The sequence below is a fragment of the Lates calcarifer genome, linkage group LG16_LG22 (genome assembly GCF_001640805.2).
Source record: "Lates calcarifer isolate ASB-BC8 linkage group LG16_LG22, TLL_Latcal_v3, whole genome shotgun sequence".
Classification (NCBI taxonomy): Eukaryota; Metazoa; Chordata; class Actinopteri; family Centropomidae; genus Lates; species Lates calcarifer.
In genome coordinates, this window is record NC_066848.1 from 5997829 (window position 1) to 6014820 (window position 16992).

At 41.2% G+C, this 16992-nt stretch overlaps 1 protein-coding gene across 3 annotated transcripts in view; it reads left to right on the forward strand.

Moving 5' to 3' along the window:
- slc35f3b (solute carrier family 35 member F3b) overlaps positions 1-16992 on the forward strand; it is a 46225-nt gene that overhangs the window by 26855 nt on the left and 2378 nt on the right. For 2 of the 3 annotated variants that reach the window (XM_018693234.2, XM_018693235.2), the window contains 5 exons: positions 8038-8380; positions 13287-13506; positions 15916-16041; positions 16540-16732; positions 16839-16928. In XM_018693234.2, the coding sequence (XP_018548750.1) occupies positions 8038-8380; positions 13287-13506; positions 15916-16041; positions 16540-16732; positions 16839-16928 (972 nt within the window). The remainder of the gene's footprint in view (positions 1-8037; positions 8381-13286; positions 13507-15915; positions 16042-16539; positions 16733-16838; positions 16929-16992) is intronic. The other variant, XM_018693236.2, reaches the window with a different exon arrangement.

The following is a 16992-nucleotide window of genomic DNA, read 5'->3' on the forward strand; positions in this document are numbered from 1 at the left end:
CACAGGGGGCCACAGCGGATCAACACGCAGCTTTTCAGAGACTCTGCTGCTTATGTAACACCAGCTCCAAAACCTATGTTCTCCTCACTAACAACCTGCTCCCGACTGTCAGAGTTATTTTTTTTCAGTTTGGGATCCTCAGAGCTCTTTCTTTTTTCTTCTTTTTTGTGTCCAGTCAACAGTTCCACGTAGTATTAGTGTGGCAATGCACAGTCTTTGAGCAGATGTAGAAACATATTCAGCTATGCTAAACCAAATTAAACCAAATCAAATCTGAAAAAATCTAATTAGTTTTTTTCAGATTTGAACATAAAATCCTGCATTTGAGACTGTGACTACATTACCAAAAATTCTTCAAGGACTGTGAAGTCTGATAGCTTTGATTTGCTTTGAAAGAAAGGTGAACCACCACCAATCAATTCTGGCATCAGACTTAGTGGTACAATTATTATCTTGAGGCTAGTAACACAACAATCTATCATCTGGCAGCTCCTGTTCATTTAATGTTGCTTGATTTTGTTTTGTGGCGAAAGACCATCTTTCTCTATCTCCTACAGCCACAAGTTTGATTCACTGTCTTCATCTGGAGTATTTACCTCCTCCTATGTGTTCATGCCGCAGATTTATCCAACCAGCAGCTCAAGGATGATAATTATTGATTTCTCTTTAAATGTATTTCTAGTGATGATGTCTTTGGGGAATGTCTGTGTTGTTCCTGCGTTGTCAGAGGCAGGGGTAAGAAGTTCATAAAAGTCCCTTTAATCTCTGTGATTTCATTACACGCCGTGAAACAGAACAGACATCTTCTAAAAGTGGTTCAGTGTACATACATCCCCCGGGATATTATTTCACCAGCTGCTATTATGGTCACGCTGAACCTTTCCCCAGGCCCCAGTGCACATGACCACAGATTATAACCATTGAGTTATGGGAAATTATAACTTTTCACACACAGAAGAAGAGCTTTAGGTCACTCGTTTAATGTAGTACTGGATCTTCAGTGTTTCCCACTGAGGTGACAAATCTTGTTTTTTAAATTAACCTGATTCAAGACTTTTTTATGAAAGTCTATGATTTTATAGACTGTTTTTACGGTGCAGCAGTTTGCTTTATTCTGTCTGCCTCAAGAAATGTTTAAACTGTTTTCAGAAATACAGGAAAGGCAAGTGTTACTCTGTGTGACTTTGTTGTGGTGATTTTGCTGTAAATTTGTTATCTGGCTTGTCTGCCCTGCCTGCTGAGTATCATCTTCATCAGCAGCATGTACCACTGAGCAGGTAAGCCAAATACTAATGAGGTTACGACTTTAAACATTAATGATTTTGTCTCTTTGAGATGAAGAATACAAAAACCTGAATCATCCATGTTAAACATAAAAATAGCATGTTTACTTAAAGTACATTCGCAAAGGACATAAAATACATTCTTGCATCTTGTATTCATTTGCATGTGTCTTATTTGTATGTAAATGCACTTTCAGGCCCTGAGTAAATAGCAACTATATGGAGATGAGGCCACATCTGCCAAAACAAAGGTCAAACGTACAGTACATTTATGCTTAACCTGCATCAGTGCTGTTAAAAGATCAACAGAAGCAGTCATGACGTTAATTTAGGAGTTTTCCTTTCCAAGCTCCATTAAAAGGTTACTTTCATCTTTTGAATGTAATTGGAGTTGACTTTGAAGGTAGGGAGAGGACTAAAAGTATGGCTTCTTCTTCAGCCTAAATTCATTTTGAAAATGAGAGAAACAGACCTTTCTCACTTGATAAGTGTGCAATGAATACACAATGAGAGGGCTTTTATTTTATTAAGAGGTCTAGCTTTTGCTCAGGTTTATCAAATGCAGAGTGTGTGTGCAGAGAAAGCTATCAGTTTACATTGTAATGAATGAGATTTCATTGAATAGATGGATTGATGTTAAGTGCTAGATTGAATCATTGCAGAAGTTAATTTGAGGTTTGTGCCTGTGACTTTCTTGCTGAATATCTCATTTGTCTTTTAATATAGAAAAATGCTTTCTGTAACAGTGTAGTAGTATTTAAGCACAATCCTCTGCAAAAAAGTGTAAAGAGGAAGTTTTAAGCTATAATCCTAAATTGAGGGAGCTGATCTGAAAGGTTTCTTCCGTGTGCACGATGGCTGCCTATCTTCTCCAAATGTCTATTGCAGCCAGTAGACCAGATGGTACAGTTGTGGTGTGCCTAGTAGGCTAATTATTACAACGCTGAAATAACAAAATACTATTTCCACTGTGCCTATAGCAGTTGTAGTAATTGTGGCCAGCCCAGGAAATAGTGTCAGCAAAAGTGTGCTGTGTGCTTCGTTGCATTTCATCTGTGAAAATAACTGAGTTGGTAGTTCACTCCATTTAAATCCTGTTTGATAAGCTTCCTTTTTCTTTTGATATCATTAAAATGAATCAATCATCAAATTGTAATGGTTGTTTTACAGCAGTGCCGTGATGGGAAGGTTCACATATGTTTGAAAACAATGAAAGTCATAAGTCAGGTTTATGTATTTCTGATGGAGTCCCTGCGTCATCAGTGGCCTTGGAAAGGGAGGAGAAGTGCTGTTCAGGCAGACGCTAAAGACTGTAAACCTGTGGTGGTTGCCTATCCATTACTTTCAACAGGGACACTGTGGCCAATCTTTTAAATATTGATTTGTCGCGGAAAGTGCTGGGACTGTTGCCAGTCTGTTAAACTGCAGGTCAGTCATGCTGTATTTACTGTTGTAAGGGACTGCATGAGAGTGGGGAGGGATGCTTCAAGATGGGGGAATATATGGTTGGGCAGTGAACCCGGTGCCAGATATGAGTAATAGCTATTGCGCTGCTGTGAGACACAGTACACAGACACACAAAAACACACTGCACTTGCTTGCACGCTGTGTTTTGTTGTGTCACTAACCAGTGAGGCATCAGGGGGCTGCAACATTGACCTGTATCATGAGCGTCTGTTGAACCAGCTGGGTAGGTCAGGGCAGTGACAAACAATAACAAGTTTGTTTCTGGGTGAGGAAGTTGCTCCAATCTCCTTTGAGGTTGAAGGAGAAACCGGTCGTGAATTAAGGAGAGCAGTATCAGTAACAGTCGTCCCGCCCTTGTCTGCCCTCCCGGGCCTTTGTCCCCTGTGCCCGTGTGGTCCCACCTTTCGGCTGGTTGACGCAGCAGGGTGTGTTATCCGCCTGTCTCTCTGTTGTGTTATTGAGTGGGACAGGCTTGTCAGATGAGCCTGCTCTGGTGTGTTGAAAGGCTTCTGACTGACAGTTTGGCCTGGCCAAGCTGTCACAGCCAAGTATCACAGACTCCTACTGTCTGTCAGACGTAGAGATTACAAAGACAGTGACTGCTGTCTGTCTCTGTGCTACCTGTCTCTCTGACTGTCTATCTGCCATGACAGAACTCCCTTAGTAATGTGACATTTGTAGTTTATAGTTCATAAGAAATTCCTAGAAATCGTCTTACTTTACAAACACAGACTAACATCTGACTAAAGACTCCACCTTTGACTTACATGTCAGAAATGACAAATCAAATAAGTCAACGTGGGATTGAAGGATTTATTTTTAAGGTATCGATTCAATGATTGATGCTGTGTGACAGCCAAAAACAAGTTTAAAGATGAACAAAGGTTTTGCATTTGTTTGCTTGTTTTTCATCTAGAATATTGCAGCCAAAAAATAAGTTAAAGGATCAGTTCACCCAAATAATCACATGTTTAGTCATATTTAGCCATGCAGGTAGCTTTGGTTGAAAGCTGTGATTTCTTTGGATTATACACCCAACACGTTTTCCAGTGGTGGTTATTTCTATTCGTTAGAAAGTTAAGCAACTGAAAAATGTTCACATTAAGGTGAAATGATCCTTTAAGGTATTGACTTAGGTGTTTTATATGTACTGTAATGCATAGCCAAGCAACACCCTCACACTATAATGTCATGACAGAATGAGTAAGTTGCACCAGTCAATTCATATTCATCACCAAGCAGAGACTCAGCAGACAGTAAGACAAGGAGTATAGTCCCTCTGAAGTGTGTATCAGTGATTGATCTGTTTACCCTCTTGAATCAGTGAGGCAGAGCGCTGTGGTGCACTCTAACTTCCACAGAGGTGTCGCCAAACAGACAAACCTCTCTCTTACCTCAGTGTCTCCCACTTACTGTAGCTGAGGTCCCAGTGAAGCACTCCTGACAGTTGTATATTGCCTCCCTGGCAAACCAACACAAGCCTGATGCTATCGTCGTGCTCTCTGCGAGGATCTTTGTTCTTGCTCTGTGTGATTCAGGGAGAGCAGAGAGAGTGGTGAATGGTGTGGGCGGTGGCCCGTTCAGGGAGCTACAGAGGAGAAGAGCGGGGCTTTCTCGGCCTGTCGTGGCCAGGTTCTGTGAAGTGTGAGAACAGGCAGTCAGGCAGGCCTCTGCTGGCACGTTTGGGATTTGCAGCTATCAGCGGGAGAGATCTGCACTGCAGAGTCTGCAGGGGGAGGGAGGAGAGCGGGAACAAGGCTGGTCAGAAAGCAGGGAGGCCTGGGCTGAGATGCAAGAAAAACTGGTAAACTGGCTAGTTAATGGCCAGATAAATCTCAACAGCAATCAGAGCGATTCGACCCTACTGGGATTAGGACATATATTCAATACCCAGCGTATGAGGTGCTCAGTGTGCTAAAACACTGGAGGCAGACAAATATCCATATAAGATAAAGATTGATTTACTGTGCCTTTATTTGTAAAGAGGCTGATTCACCTACAAATTTTGGTGCCACCCAAAACAAGTGGATTTTTCTGATAAAATGTTAATTAAAGAGAAGAGTTTCCTGTGGTCCAATCATTGCTAAAACATAAGCCTGTCTCTCATATCACAGCAGAATCTTCCTTTAACACTTTCCCTATTTTTGATACCACCTTTACTTGCACATATTAAATTACATGGTGTTTCTACGTCTTAATTCAGCAGAGTGGTTGGGATGAATACAATTGAGGTGGCAACGAGGAGAAGCCATGTATGGCTGTCAGAGTGGATCCTAAGCCGATCTTACAAGGATGCCAAACATTTTCTTTCCTGTCTCCAGTGATTTCACAGATGCTTGTTGGGTTCATTTAAGTACATTTGGACATAGAAAGAGTTGAATGAATGGAGATATTTTCATCTGGTTAAATTAAGCATGTAAGTCTAATCTAAATCTGCTGTAATTTGGAAAAGACTGAGATTAATTACAAGATATTATTTAAAAAAACAAAAAACAAAACAAAACAAAAAAAAAAAACACCAAATGAGACCAAAGATTGCACTGCAGGCTATTCACTGCACTGCAGTTGCTTTCATTTTGCAGAGCTGACCTTGACAGTTGACATTTGATTATAAATTGATAAGGTTAAGAGCTTTCACTTAATCATTTAGCAGTTACAGAAGAAGACTCTTCCTGGATGTGTCAGTCATGGTAATAATGGCTTCAAATGTCATTAGCGGAGGAGCCTTTCTATCTCTCTCAGCCACTCTACGGACCTAGCTCTCACACACTAATGAGTTCAGTGGTGGTCCATATTGTTCATCACTGGCAGTCAAGGTTGATACAGTATCATTAGTCACCGTCACGCTAAGTGTAAAAGGAGTGTGTTGTCTATTGAGTCAGTGCTTCAGTGGGTAAAAAATAAATATACGTTGATGTCTCAGCATTTAATCACAGCAGCTTTAATTAACAATTCATACAGCTGTGTTTCATTTGATAAAGAGAGACTTCTATGTGTATTATGGTAACAGCTTCACTGAGGAGAGTAGGCTGTGTGACAAGATTATCACAAATGTTGTCACGACACTAAGTGTGGTCACATGTGCCAGAGCTGGAAATGCTTAGCTGGGCACCCAGTGCCTCTCTGGGGGCTGATTGGCTCGGCCCATCGCTGCATTTGGAAGATTAAACTGTGCTGCAGTATGGAGCAGTGGCCAGGGCCACGGGATGTGGGATGGTGGCCCAGGAAGGACAAAAGCTGGGCAGTGTAAATAAGAGATGACCTTCAAAATGGGACAAAGAGGTTCAGAGCTCAGAATAGAGAAACTTAACTCTCACCCTTGTGCCCAAGACTTTGATAGACATCCATGTGTGTCTGTCTCTCTTTTGGTCTTTGCTGACTCATCATTTCAAAGCAATAACAGACAATGATCTTGAATCATCTTTCATTGCTGCCAAATTTGCTTCAGGGCTGTCAGAGCTGTCAAGTGCCTTTGCAGCAGCATGGAGCATTGTTCAGGATGCCCAAACAGCATTATTACATTTTAATTGCATCATCTTTTTTGCAGTAGAAAAAACAGAATAAGAATCTCCTATGTATTCAGTAGGGATCCTGGGAAAGCCAGAGCATTAGCATTAGAGGCGATAGTCATCAGGGAAGTTAATCTGTGATATGATGAGACCGCCTGGCAAGGTCAGACGTAGCTCTGCCAGGAAGAATGAGTCGCTTCATTGGGTGTGATGGATGCCCTCTTGTACAGGTATTTTGTAAAATATGCAGCAAGACACTTATATTAGACAATAGGTGTCCTTTTGATTACACAGATTACATTAACATAAAGACAGACATTTTCATCAGTGCTACATGGCAATAAACTGACACAGGACAGCTAAGATCATGTGAGAGTTCAATGTCCTGTTGATGTCTGTTTTCACAGTGTAACTCCAGCTTAAGTTTGATTTATTCTTGTCACACTGAGGCTTTTTGAAGAGCGTTCTGTATTCCAGTCAGCTGTGTACAGTGCAGATGAATCGGCAAAAGGCTCCCTGCGACACATCATTACCTCTGGAAACACCATTAGGGAGATCCCTCATTTTTAACTTGTTTGAAGGCAGAAAGTTACAGAGGAGGCACAGTGCATATTATACAGCCGTTATGAACCAGAGCTGATAAAAGGTTGTTGTTTGCTGTTTGACCTGTCACTACTTTGATTGTGAAGTTGTGGTGTTGCAGTTTTGTTCTTAGGCCTGTTTGGCTCAGAGAATGATGATTTATTAGGGCTTTGCTGGTGATACTTTCTAATGGTTAGTCTTTACCAAGATATGCTAATGTACCATTATTACACAATGTCACTGAGATATAAAGAAAGTCAGACAACCTGTCTGAAAGAATGTCTGCTGTATGACTAATGTATCTATTGTTATAGGCAGAATAAACACAGACTCAGAGGACCGGAACAATTGGAAGATCATTTTAAATGTGTTTGAGCTCATTATCTTTTATACTTTCATACACAATTATGAAGCTTTAACTGAATTGTTTAGAGACAATAGACTGTGTTTCCATAGGTAAGCTTAATGACTCGGGGGAACAAAATGACCTTGGTAAGTGAATCAGTTTTGAAGCAGAGAGTGGGTGTGAGTGGGACAGAAAACAGCTTGCCCACACTTTGCTTCAATTGCACATTATTGAAGAAGTATGGAGGCTATCAGGTTCTGACAGGAGTACCGAAGTGTCGGTATACATGCCTTTGTGTGCTCAGGCAAAAACACGCACACGCACACATACACACACTCGTCATTGTAACTCGTGAGGTGGAGAGGAGGTCTTGGATTGGATATCAGATCCGTCCTCTTCTGTCCCTTGTTTGGCTGCCGCCTGTCACACTCGATCACCATATTTTTAACTCAGATGTCTGATTGATTACCTTCAAGTTCAATTAAACTGCAAAAGCAGCTATTTTTATCTGGAAAAAGACGGCAAGACATGGGTGACCCGAAGTCACTTGCACAGAAAAGAGAGCCTTCTGTATAAGCTCTCATTTAAGATTTACTGTAAAAGATATTCAAGTAATGTATATATGTCCATTATAAAGCTGTATTTTCTCAACATGATTAGAACTCATAGAATTAAAATAAGTCCAAAGATAAAAACTATAGTTTTGTTTTTTGTTAAAAATGTGTTTGAGTTAGAAATGTTTAATGTTGTAATGCATTTAATGTGAGAATAATTTCCTAAGCAAAAAAATATTTCTGATCTTAGAAGAAGTGTGTTTAGCTGTCTAAGATTTGTATGTGTACATCTATAGGAGAAGACCGCACCAGGGAGAATGTGGTGGGAACCACCGACACACAGACGGCTGGTGGAGCGGCAGGAGCGGAGCCTGGCTCCAACAGACGGAGGCTCCACTGCTGCATCAGAGTAACAACTGTACAAGTGCGGAAGGCCCTGTGGGGAGTCGCTATGGTGATGTGTGTGTGCTCATCCTGGGCAGGCTCCACCCAGCTGGCCAAACTGACCTTTAAGCAGTTTGATGCCCCCTTCACCCTCACCTGGTTCGCCACCACTTGGAACTGCCTCTTCTTTCCCCTCTATTACATTGGCCACCTGTGCAAGAGTCCAGAGAGGCAAACGCCCAGACAAAGATTCAGGTGAGATGACTGTCCCCACCTCAGAACACTGCAAGCAAGCAAACTTTATTTATATAGCAGCTATCAAAACAGATGTTAGAGAGTGCTTTACAGGAAGAAGAAAGGAAACAGGGACATATAATAAACAGAGAAGATAATATATAGAACAAGGAGAAATAGTTAAAGGAAAAAAGTCAAAGAAAACAACCAAGTTTTGATTTGGCTTCGCTAAGACCTTGTGGAAGGCTGTTCCAGAGTCAAGAAGCAATAACAGCAAAAGCACAAACACCATCTTTGACCAACAGAAGAACAGCCAGAAGTGCCTGCTCTGAAGACCAGAGGCTGCTGCCAGTGGTCACAGGTCACAACAATGCCTTTAAAAACAAAGTTGCCTGACCATGTAATCCTCAGAATTCAGTAGAGAGAAGCTAAAACTAGAGAAGTATGAAATGTCTGTTGTATTATAAGTAGATTTCTTGATTTTTAACTGGACACAGACCCAGGTTTGAGAGTTAAAGATTGTTTTGTTGCTCAGAGTGATGATGAGGGGCACTGGAGATGACAGGGGACAGACAGGTGAAGATGAGGGGGTATAGCAGAGCCTGACCTGTTAAGGCAGCAGGGGGTGAGTGGTTGCAGGCTGAGATGAGCATGAGCATTAGTGACAGGGGCAGAGCAACAGGGCTGGCACAGAAGTCCTAGGCACAGGAAACAACTGTTAGCAAAAGCACAAGAGTAAAACACAAGATAAACTTGTAACAAATTAATCACAAGAAAACTAAGCAGCTAAGAGCATAGCTACCACTGAGCACAACCTAGCAATGAGTGAAATGTGAGCCACAGTATTTGTGCATGAGAGTTGATGAGTTAATTGGGAGCAGGTGTGGAGATTGAGCCAGGAATCAGGTAAATAAACCACGCCTATGCACACACCTACAGTGACCCACAGACATATCATTCATCATCATTGATATTGTTTTTATTAAAAAGCCTGGTTGCTGAGTTGTGGACCAGTTGGAATTGAGATAAACAACATGAACAAGGTGTTACAGTAGCTGAGGCATGGATGACTTTTTCCAGCTCTGAAAGTTTGAGTTTGGTCTTCACAATGTTCCTGTTTCATTTGGGGCTCAGAAGATGCAATGGCACAACTAAATCTCAGTGCCCTGAACAGTGTTGTAGAAATGCTGGCCATGCATCAATTTACCATTATTATAAGGGAGAAAGATATGGATTTTAGTGCACAGTGGTCTACTAAATAGTGTGCCCTATCCACCCTCCAAAACATTATTTACACTACTTAAAATAAGCGATCAGTAGTGTTGCTATATTTTTTTGGTTTATTTCAATGGTAAAACTATGTTTTCTGATTGCTTCTTCTTTACAGCTAACAGGCCACTCTCTCTCTCTCTCTCTCTCTCTCTCTCTCTCTCTCTCTCTCTCACACACACACACCATGATGTGAAGTCAAAATAAAAGAAAAATATCAACAAGCAAATGTCAGAAAGCATTGTTTTCTTACACTTATGTGATGCACAGACTTCAGCTGCCACACAACTTCACATCATAGAAGAAAAAGCAATTTTCCAGACAGCAGCAGCCTCAGTAGACCAGAATGCAATGCAGTCATTAAAAATCATTTTGTGGAAAGTTGTTTTCTCAGCCGATAACAAATAGTCTGACTATTCCTCTGTATACAGATATAACACAGAGCTGAAATGCTCAGGCACATTCTGTGGAAATTGTTGAAGAACCTTGAGGGAAGTAAACTGTATGAATTGTATCCTCAGAAAGGGTCGTTTGATATGAGAAACAGGACATGAACCAGAAAACGAAAAATATTTTTTCCTTTAAGCTTTACCATTTCACTTGAGAATTATTGGATAATTAAATAAAATTGAACAATAATAAAGACAAAATAAAGAGAAAATTAAATTAGTCTGGATGGATGTGATCAAACCCAGTGTGCAAGTGGTAATCAGGGGTCACAAGTAGTTAGAAAAAGCAAAAATAGCCAATAGAATAAATCCATTCAAGCCAGGTACAATAAAGAAGTCTGCTTAAAAACAAAGCATCAGCCAACACAGAAGAAACACGATGAGTATCAGAGTAGAAGCAGGCATTTCCAGTAAATAGCCAAAGTTACATTTTATAACACATTTCAAAAATGGTGTGAAAAGTTATTACCAAGACCACATCCTTTCTGCATGAAAAAACACAACTCATTTTTAATCGGTTTTACCAACTGCTTATAATTAGATCAGCAGCATTCTCATAAGTTAGGCATGTTTATAATCTCACTGAATGAACTAGAGTTTGTTTACCTTTCGTGTTTGCTGCTTAGCTATGCACAGTCACTCCCTGCTCATATTTGATTTCCAAAATAGCCCACCACTTATTTCAGTTTTTAAATGCCAGATTCCCACACCATCTTTAGTTATGCTGCCGCAGCAAACAGGACAAATGTATTCAGAGTGTGTTCGCGGTGCTTTCACAGTTGAAACAGTCCATTAATCACGGTTTTTAGACAAAAGTCTTATCTCTGCAACCTGCTAAGCTACTTTAGTACAAAGAGACAAAGAGGGTGGTGGGGTGGAAGGTGGGGTGGAAGGTGTGTGGGTTGGGTTTGAACCATGGGGAATCGACTTTACATTTCAGACGCACCTCTGTGATGTCATTCTTTCCTTTTGAGGGCTTACAGGAGGATCTGGGGCTCACACTGATGTGCTCCGAATACCAATCACTTTGTTTCCTTTGTGTTTGTTCAAACTGCACCTGCTGGTGAATCTCACAATACAAAGCAAAAAACTAGAGAGAGAGAGAGTTGACATTTGCAATAGCTGTCTCTTCATATAGAAATGTGGCTGAAGTGGGGGAAAATGACCTGACACAGGTAATAGCTTACTCAAAGATATAAGTGGAGAGGATTTTTACTGTAAGAGGCAGATGCTCTTTATTGCATTGCATCTACTCATCACTGTCGCTGCTGTACTGATTTGAGATTTACTTGACAGACTGTAGATGGAAGAAATAGAAATATAAATTACCTCATTAAAATCACATCTGCATGTTGATGCTCTGACGTCAGTATAAGGAGTCCATGCTTCTCCTTACTGTAGTTTGAAAAAGTCTGATTGTTCTTGGTTCTTGAAACCTTGAATGATTTAAAAAACAGTTCATAAAAGGTTTATATGTTAGTTTTTCACCAGAAAGCCGCAATTTAGTTCTGTCTTGAGTCTTTGTGAGTTTTGACCTTGGAAAAGACACTCTAGCAAAATGAATGATAGTAATAATAACCACATAAGGACTACTTACCAGCTTTTCCAGCTACCAGCTCGCGGACTTATTTGCTCAGTTCCAAAGAAACCAAATAAACATGATGCTCAGGTACCAGAGACTGACTTGCTAATCTTAAATACCTTGATTTGAAATGCATTGCCTTTAAAGTGTAACTGCTGACTTCATGAGCTGCAAGATGCATTAAACTCTGTTCTCATAGAACTTTTTTTCTAAAATCAGTCTCTCACCTGCTATTGGTTTGGATTTAAAGGTGGTGTATCCAGTGTCTGTAATGAAATGGTGAATGTGATTGTCACTGAAATAGTGTGAGAAGTGTGATGATTTTGGTGCTTACTCAGCACTCTGGAGCTCATTCATAACAATGTTGCTCCTCAGTATCCTCAGTATACTCAGGAAAATGTGCTACCTGCCATTCCTCAGTTATTGCTGCTTCATCACTTTCACAGCCCCAGATGCTTTCAGGGTAAACTGTGTAACTCAAGAGCACTGTAAACAGTAGCAGTCAAAATGCCTGTGTCTCAAAAATGCAATCATGTTATATTTTGACTTGGGGGGGATGGGGGAGTCGTGTAGTTTAGGAGTAGAATAAATATTTCTTGGCAGAGGGACACAACATAAAACACTGGCGAGGAGGGGGAACATTTCAAAACATAGTGGACAGGATCACTATCAAGATAGGCCAAACAGTGATAGGTCACTTTGGCTCCTCTCTTACATTGCATAGTGTGACACAGTGACTGTCAGGCAGTCAGCTTTCATTTAAAGGCATTTTCATCCATTTTAAGTATTTGAAAACCTACAGCCTCCTGGGTGTAGTAAAAAACTTTTCCAGACAGCGACAGACAGTGATAAAATCCAGAAGATATCCACTGAAAGTCGCCCAGATGATTCAGCTTCATACTTGGCCAGAAATACAGCCCTTGAAGTTGAATCCCTTCTTCAAGATAACAAAATGTCACCAGGCTCACTAACAGTCAGTTTTGCTTCCAAAGTATGTCCATTAATACTGAGCTGACAATGAGCCCTTACATACTGAGTCATCACATCTCTGCCACATATACTCAGCACATGTACCATAAGTACAGTTATTTGTGTCTGTCCCATGTGCATTTGGCCATGCTTCATGTATTTGTCACACCCAGTGTAGGCAAACATTGTACATTTTAAATAATACATTGTATATTATATTGTTACAGTCTTTTTTCTACATAGTAGCTTTCTAGATATTTCCCTGCTTTTTACTGTCAGTAGAGTGAATTAGTGTTAGTGTTTATAAATTCAGACAAAGCTGAATTTCAGCTCAGAAATATTGAACTTCAGTGCCTTGTGGCAGATCTGATTGTATTCGTAAATATTTACTTAGGTCTTCAGTAGAGTGAAGTTGGTCCCACATGCACTGTGATGCAATGTTCATTTAGATGTAACTGTTATAGTGGGAATTACTTTACACACTCATCACAGATTAGAGTCCCTAGTCTCTCTGGTAGCATTTGTTCAGGCAGAGCTGTTTATATTCATAAATATTGATTAAAGTCCCAGACAGATAATAATATTTATCAACTCTTAAATTAGCTATACCACATTGTCAATATGTCATCACTCTTCTCTGCATTATGTTTTTGCACAGGGAGTGCTGTAGATTTTTCGGAGACGACGGGCTGACCCCCAAGGTGTTTTTCACCAAGGTGGCTCCATTTGGCCTGCTGTGGATCCTCACCAACTACCTGTACCTGCAGGCCCTCAGGAAGATCAACACAACAGACGTGTCGGCGCTTTTCTGTTGTAACAAAGCCTTCGTCTTCTTACTCTCTTGGATTGTACTGAGAGACCGCTTCATGGGGGTCAGGGTGAGTATATCTGCATGATCAGATTATATCCTCTGGCCTACACACCTAATAATAAACAAGATAATAGCAAACAACACAAACAGCTGTTAAAAGAAAGTCATTTGCATTGCAACATTACATTTTGTGTAAAATAATGACATAAAAAATGCCCATTAATTGTAGTTTAACACCTGTGTCTATGTGCCATTAATTCTGCTTGTATGAGGTTACATATGTTACGTCAATGTAACATTTTTTTGCATGGAAACTACTGAATGAGATGATATTATCTTTTAATTGGATGTTTGATCACCCCCTTTATGTTGAATACCACAGTCTCAGATGGACTAAATTCTGTTAAGATCAGAGCTTTAATGCTGTGCTGGACTTTTAGGGCTGGTTACAATATCTACATTTAAGATTTGTAAAAAAAAAAAAAAAAAATCTTCACATGCTGATTCATAATTAGTTCTGCCAAATGGTGATAATTCCTTCCTGGATTGGTTCAGTTTGATGAAAAGTATCCTGGCTGTCTGTCTTTTCTTTGGTGGAGAGACAGAAGTCTACTATTTCCTCTAAGCTCTGGAAAAGTAGTGATTTGAACTGTTTATGGGTTTACTCATGATGACAAAAGAAATTCTGTGTATTCTGTATGACACCCAAAGGAATGCAAATAATGTGTTGCAGCTGAATGTGGGAACTGTACACACAGTACAGTCGGGTAGAGAGCATGTAACCCGCGTGACAGTGTGATGTCCTACCAATGATCACTGTGTCATTCACATGTGCCTCCTGGTGTGTGTCTGTGTGTGTGTGCTTGCATGTTTGTCACCGATTTTTTCCGGATGAGGAGAGAGGAAGCAGAAGAGTGAGGGTTTAGCTTTGTGAATTGAGGTATCTCCTGCTCTCCTCCCACTGCACACCTCAGATGCCTTCATATCTGCAGCCACTCTGCAGAATGGATTCCCCCCTTTTTTTTCTTTCACACACTTACAATAACCACCCCAACTCTCCCTCATGCATGCCCCTACTCCCCACCCCCATTATCTGCACTGAAAAGCCTTAGTAAGAGACAAATACTGTAATAATCCTGCTTCTCTCTCTCACACACCCTCTCTCTCTCTCTCTCTTGCTTGGTGGTGGGGATTGCAGTGCTTGGATGTCTGCAGCAATGCAGGGGATCTTGGACGGGTTTGTCATGAAAGTGAAGGAGAAGAAAGAGAGAGCGAGAGAGCGAGAGATGGGGGAGGCCAAATCATTCATAGGGATGAGGGCTGTTGTGATATTATGTATGTTGGCTCAGTTTGCTGGCAACAGCAGAGGCAGAATGGAGTGTATGGGTTAGTAGATTATGAAATAAACTGAAAAGCCCATTTGGTCAATGTGTGATGTGTTTGTATTTATCACTTGAAATGGGAGTTAGATGCTTAATCCACATGCACATACTGCCGTAGTAACACTGTAATCACATAAGCAGCTCAGTGTGCAGGTGTCATGATCCTTTCCTCCTCTGCCCCCTCACATTGTGCTGAAACACCTCGAGAAACTAAAACACTAACTCATGCAGGGTCGCTGACCCTGTAAGCAAACAGTCCTACGCTAGAAATGAAAGGTGTAGCTGTGACTGACAGGCAGCCTGCAGTGCAGAAAGAACCATTTTGCCAATGGTGCCCAAGGGCTTTGGCCAAGCAAAAACACATGGCTCATTTATCTTCCTGACACCTCCTTAATGCAGAGCTAATCCACTCAGCTGGACTGCGCCCTGTCCCTATCGCTAGTCTTCAACCCAAACACTACTGCGTGCACAGTTGCAGTTACACCATGACCATATGCACTCATATACATATGTAACATGTACAGCAAGGACAAATACTGTAAATACAATAAAACATAACTGAGTAAAACAAAAGATTTTCTTTATGATATTTAGAGGGTGATAGTAAGCAGAGTGACACAGATGCCATGGTGAAGCTGTGATAATTGCAGAGGCAGAGAGTGGATGTGAGAAGAGGGGGTGGAGGTGTATTTGGTTTGTAAACATGACGGCATTGCAGCGGAAATCAATGTCAGATAATTAAGCCAACACTGTAGAAGCTGCCTGTCCTGTGCTGGAATCAGTTGCACAGTGAATCTGTGAGCAGATTTCATTTCTGTGCCTGTGTTTGCCTACATGTAAGAAAACATCAATACCAAAAAGAGCAACCTGCTGACTATAAAATAAAACCTACATATTAATTACGCCATTACAAGCCTTGTCCTGTGATTCTTGTAATTTCTGCAGTGAATAACAAAGTGAAGGCCATGTGTGCCTGCTGTGTCCCTACACAGCAGTAACGGCTCAAGCGTCTTTATCGCCACACTGTGAGCAGCATGTCGTCCATCCGTCATTCACTGATGTTCCTCTTTCTCTTTCTCTCTCTTTCCCCACAGATAGTAGCTGCTATCTTGGCTATAGCAGGCATCGTAATGATGACCTATGCTGATGGATTCCACAGCCACTCAGTCATCGGCATTACTTTGGTCGTGGCCTCTGCTTCGATGTCAGCGCTCTACAAGGTTTGTTTGTATTTGATCAATTGTAAAAAAAATGATCACATTAGAAGCTTACTTCCATAAAGCACACTTGTAGTGACACGTTCATTTGCAGTGGAGCCAAAAATGTAAAAATAGCTAAATGTATGTGTGAATAGTCTTGTCTTATATAAGAAATCCTGGATTCACTCCCTCCTACTTATGTAACCAGGTGGCAGAAGACAGGAGGAGATTATGAAATGACACTCAGCTGACAGAAGCATGTGATATGTGTGTTTGGATGCCAGCCTCAGGCTGTCATGTCCTGATCAAGGAGGTTACGGGAAAGATAGCTATATTTTGACGGGGGCTCTGGTCTCCGATGCCCTGCTGTCTGTGCTGCCTAATGTGATAAACAGACAGCAGCAGCCCTTTGCCAGAGACATGGCAGGTAGCTGGCAGGTGCACGCTCTGCAATACCCCTATGCTCCTTAGGGTGGCAGATTTTGTGCATTCATTACTGTTGTCCTCCTTTATCCTCAGGTGCTCTTCAAGATGGTCCTGGGCAGTGCCAAATTTGGAGAGGCTGCACTCTTTCTGAGCATTGTTGGAAGTGCCAACTTTGTTTTCATCAGCTTTGTGCCGGTCATCCTGTACTTTACACACGTGGAGTACATTGGCTCACCTGAAGACATCCCCTGGGCCTACCTCTGTGGGGTTGCAGGCCTGCTTTTTGGTATGGAAAGATGCCATATGACACCCCATGACAATTCTGCAAGTTTTGTGGTTTGACACTGTCACTGTGTAGTATGCTGCTGCTCTGATTCTCCTTCTTCTCACAGCTTTCAACATCCTTGTGAACTTTGGCATTGCGATTACGTACCCAACATTAATCTCCCTCGGCATCGTCCTAAGTGTTCCTGTAAATGCCAGTAAGTCTTTTGGCTTTCCTCTCAGACCTGACATTTTAATATTTGACAGCACTGAAATCTCTCC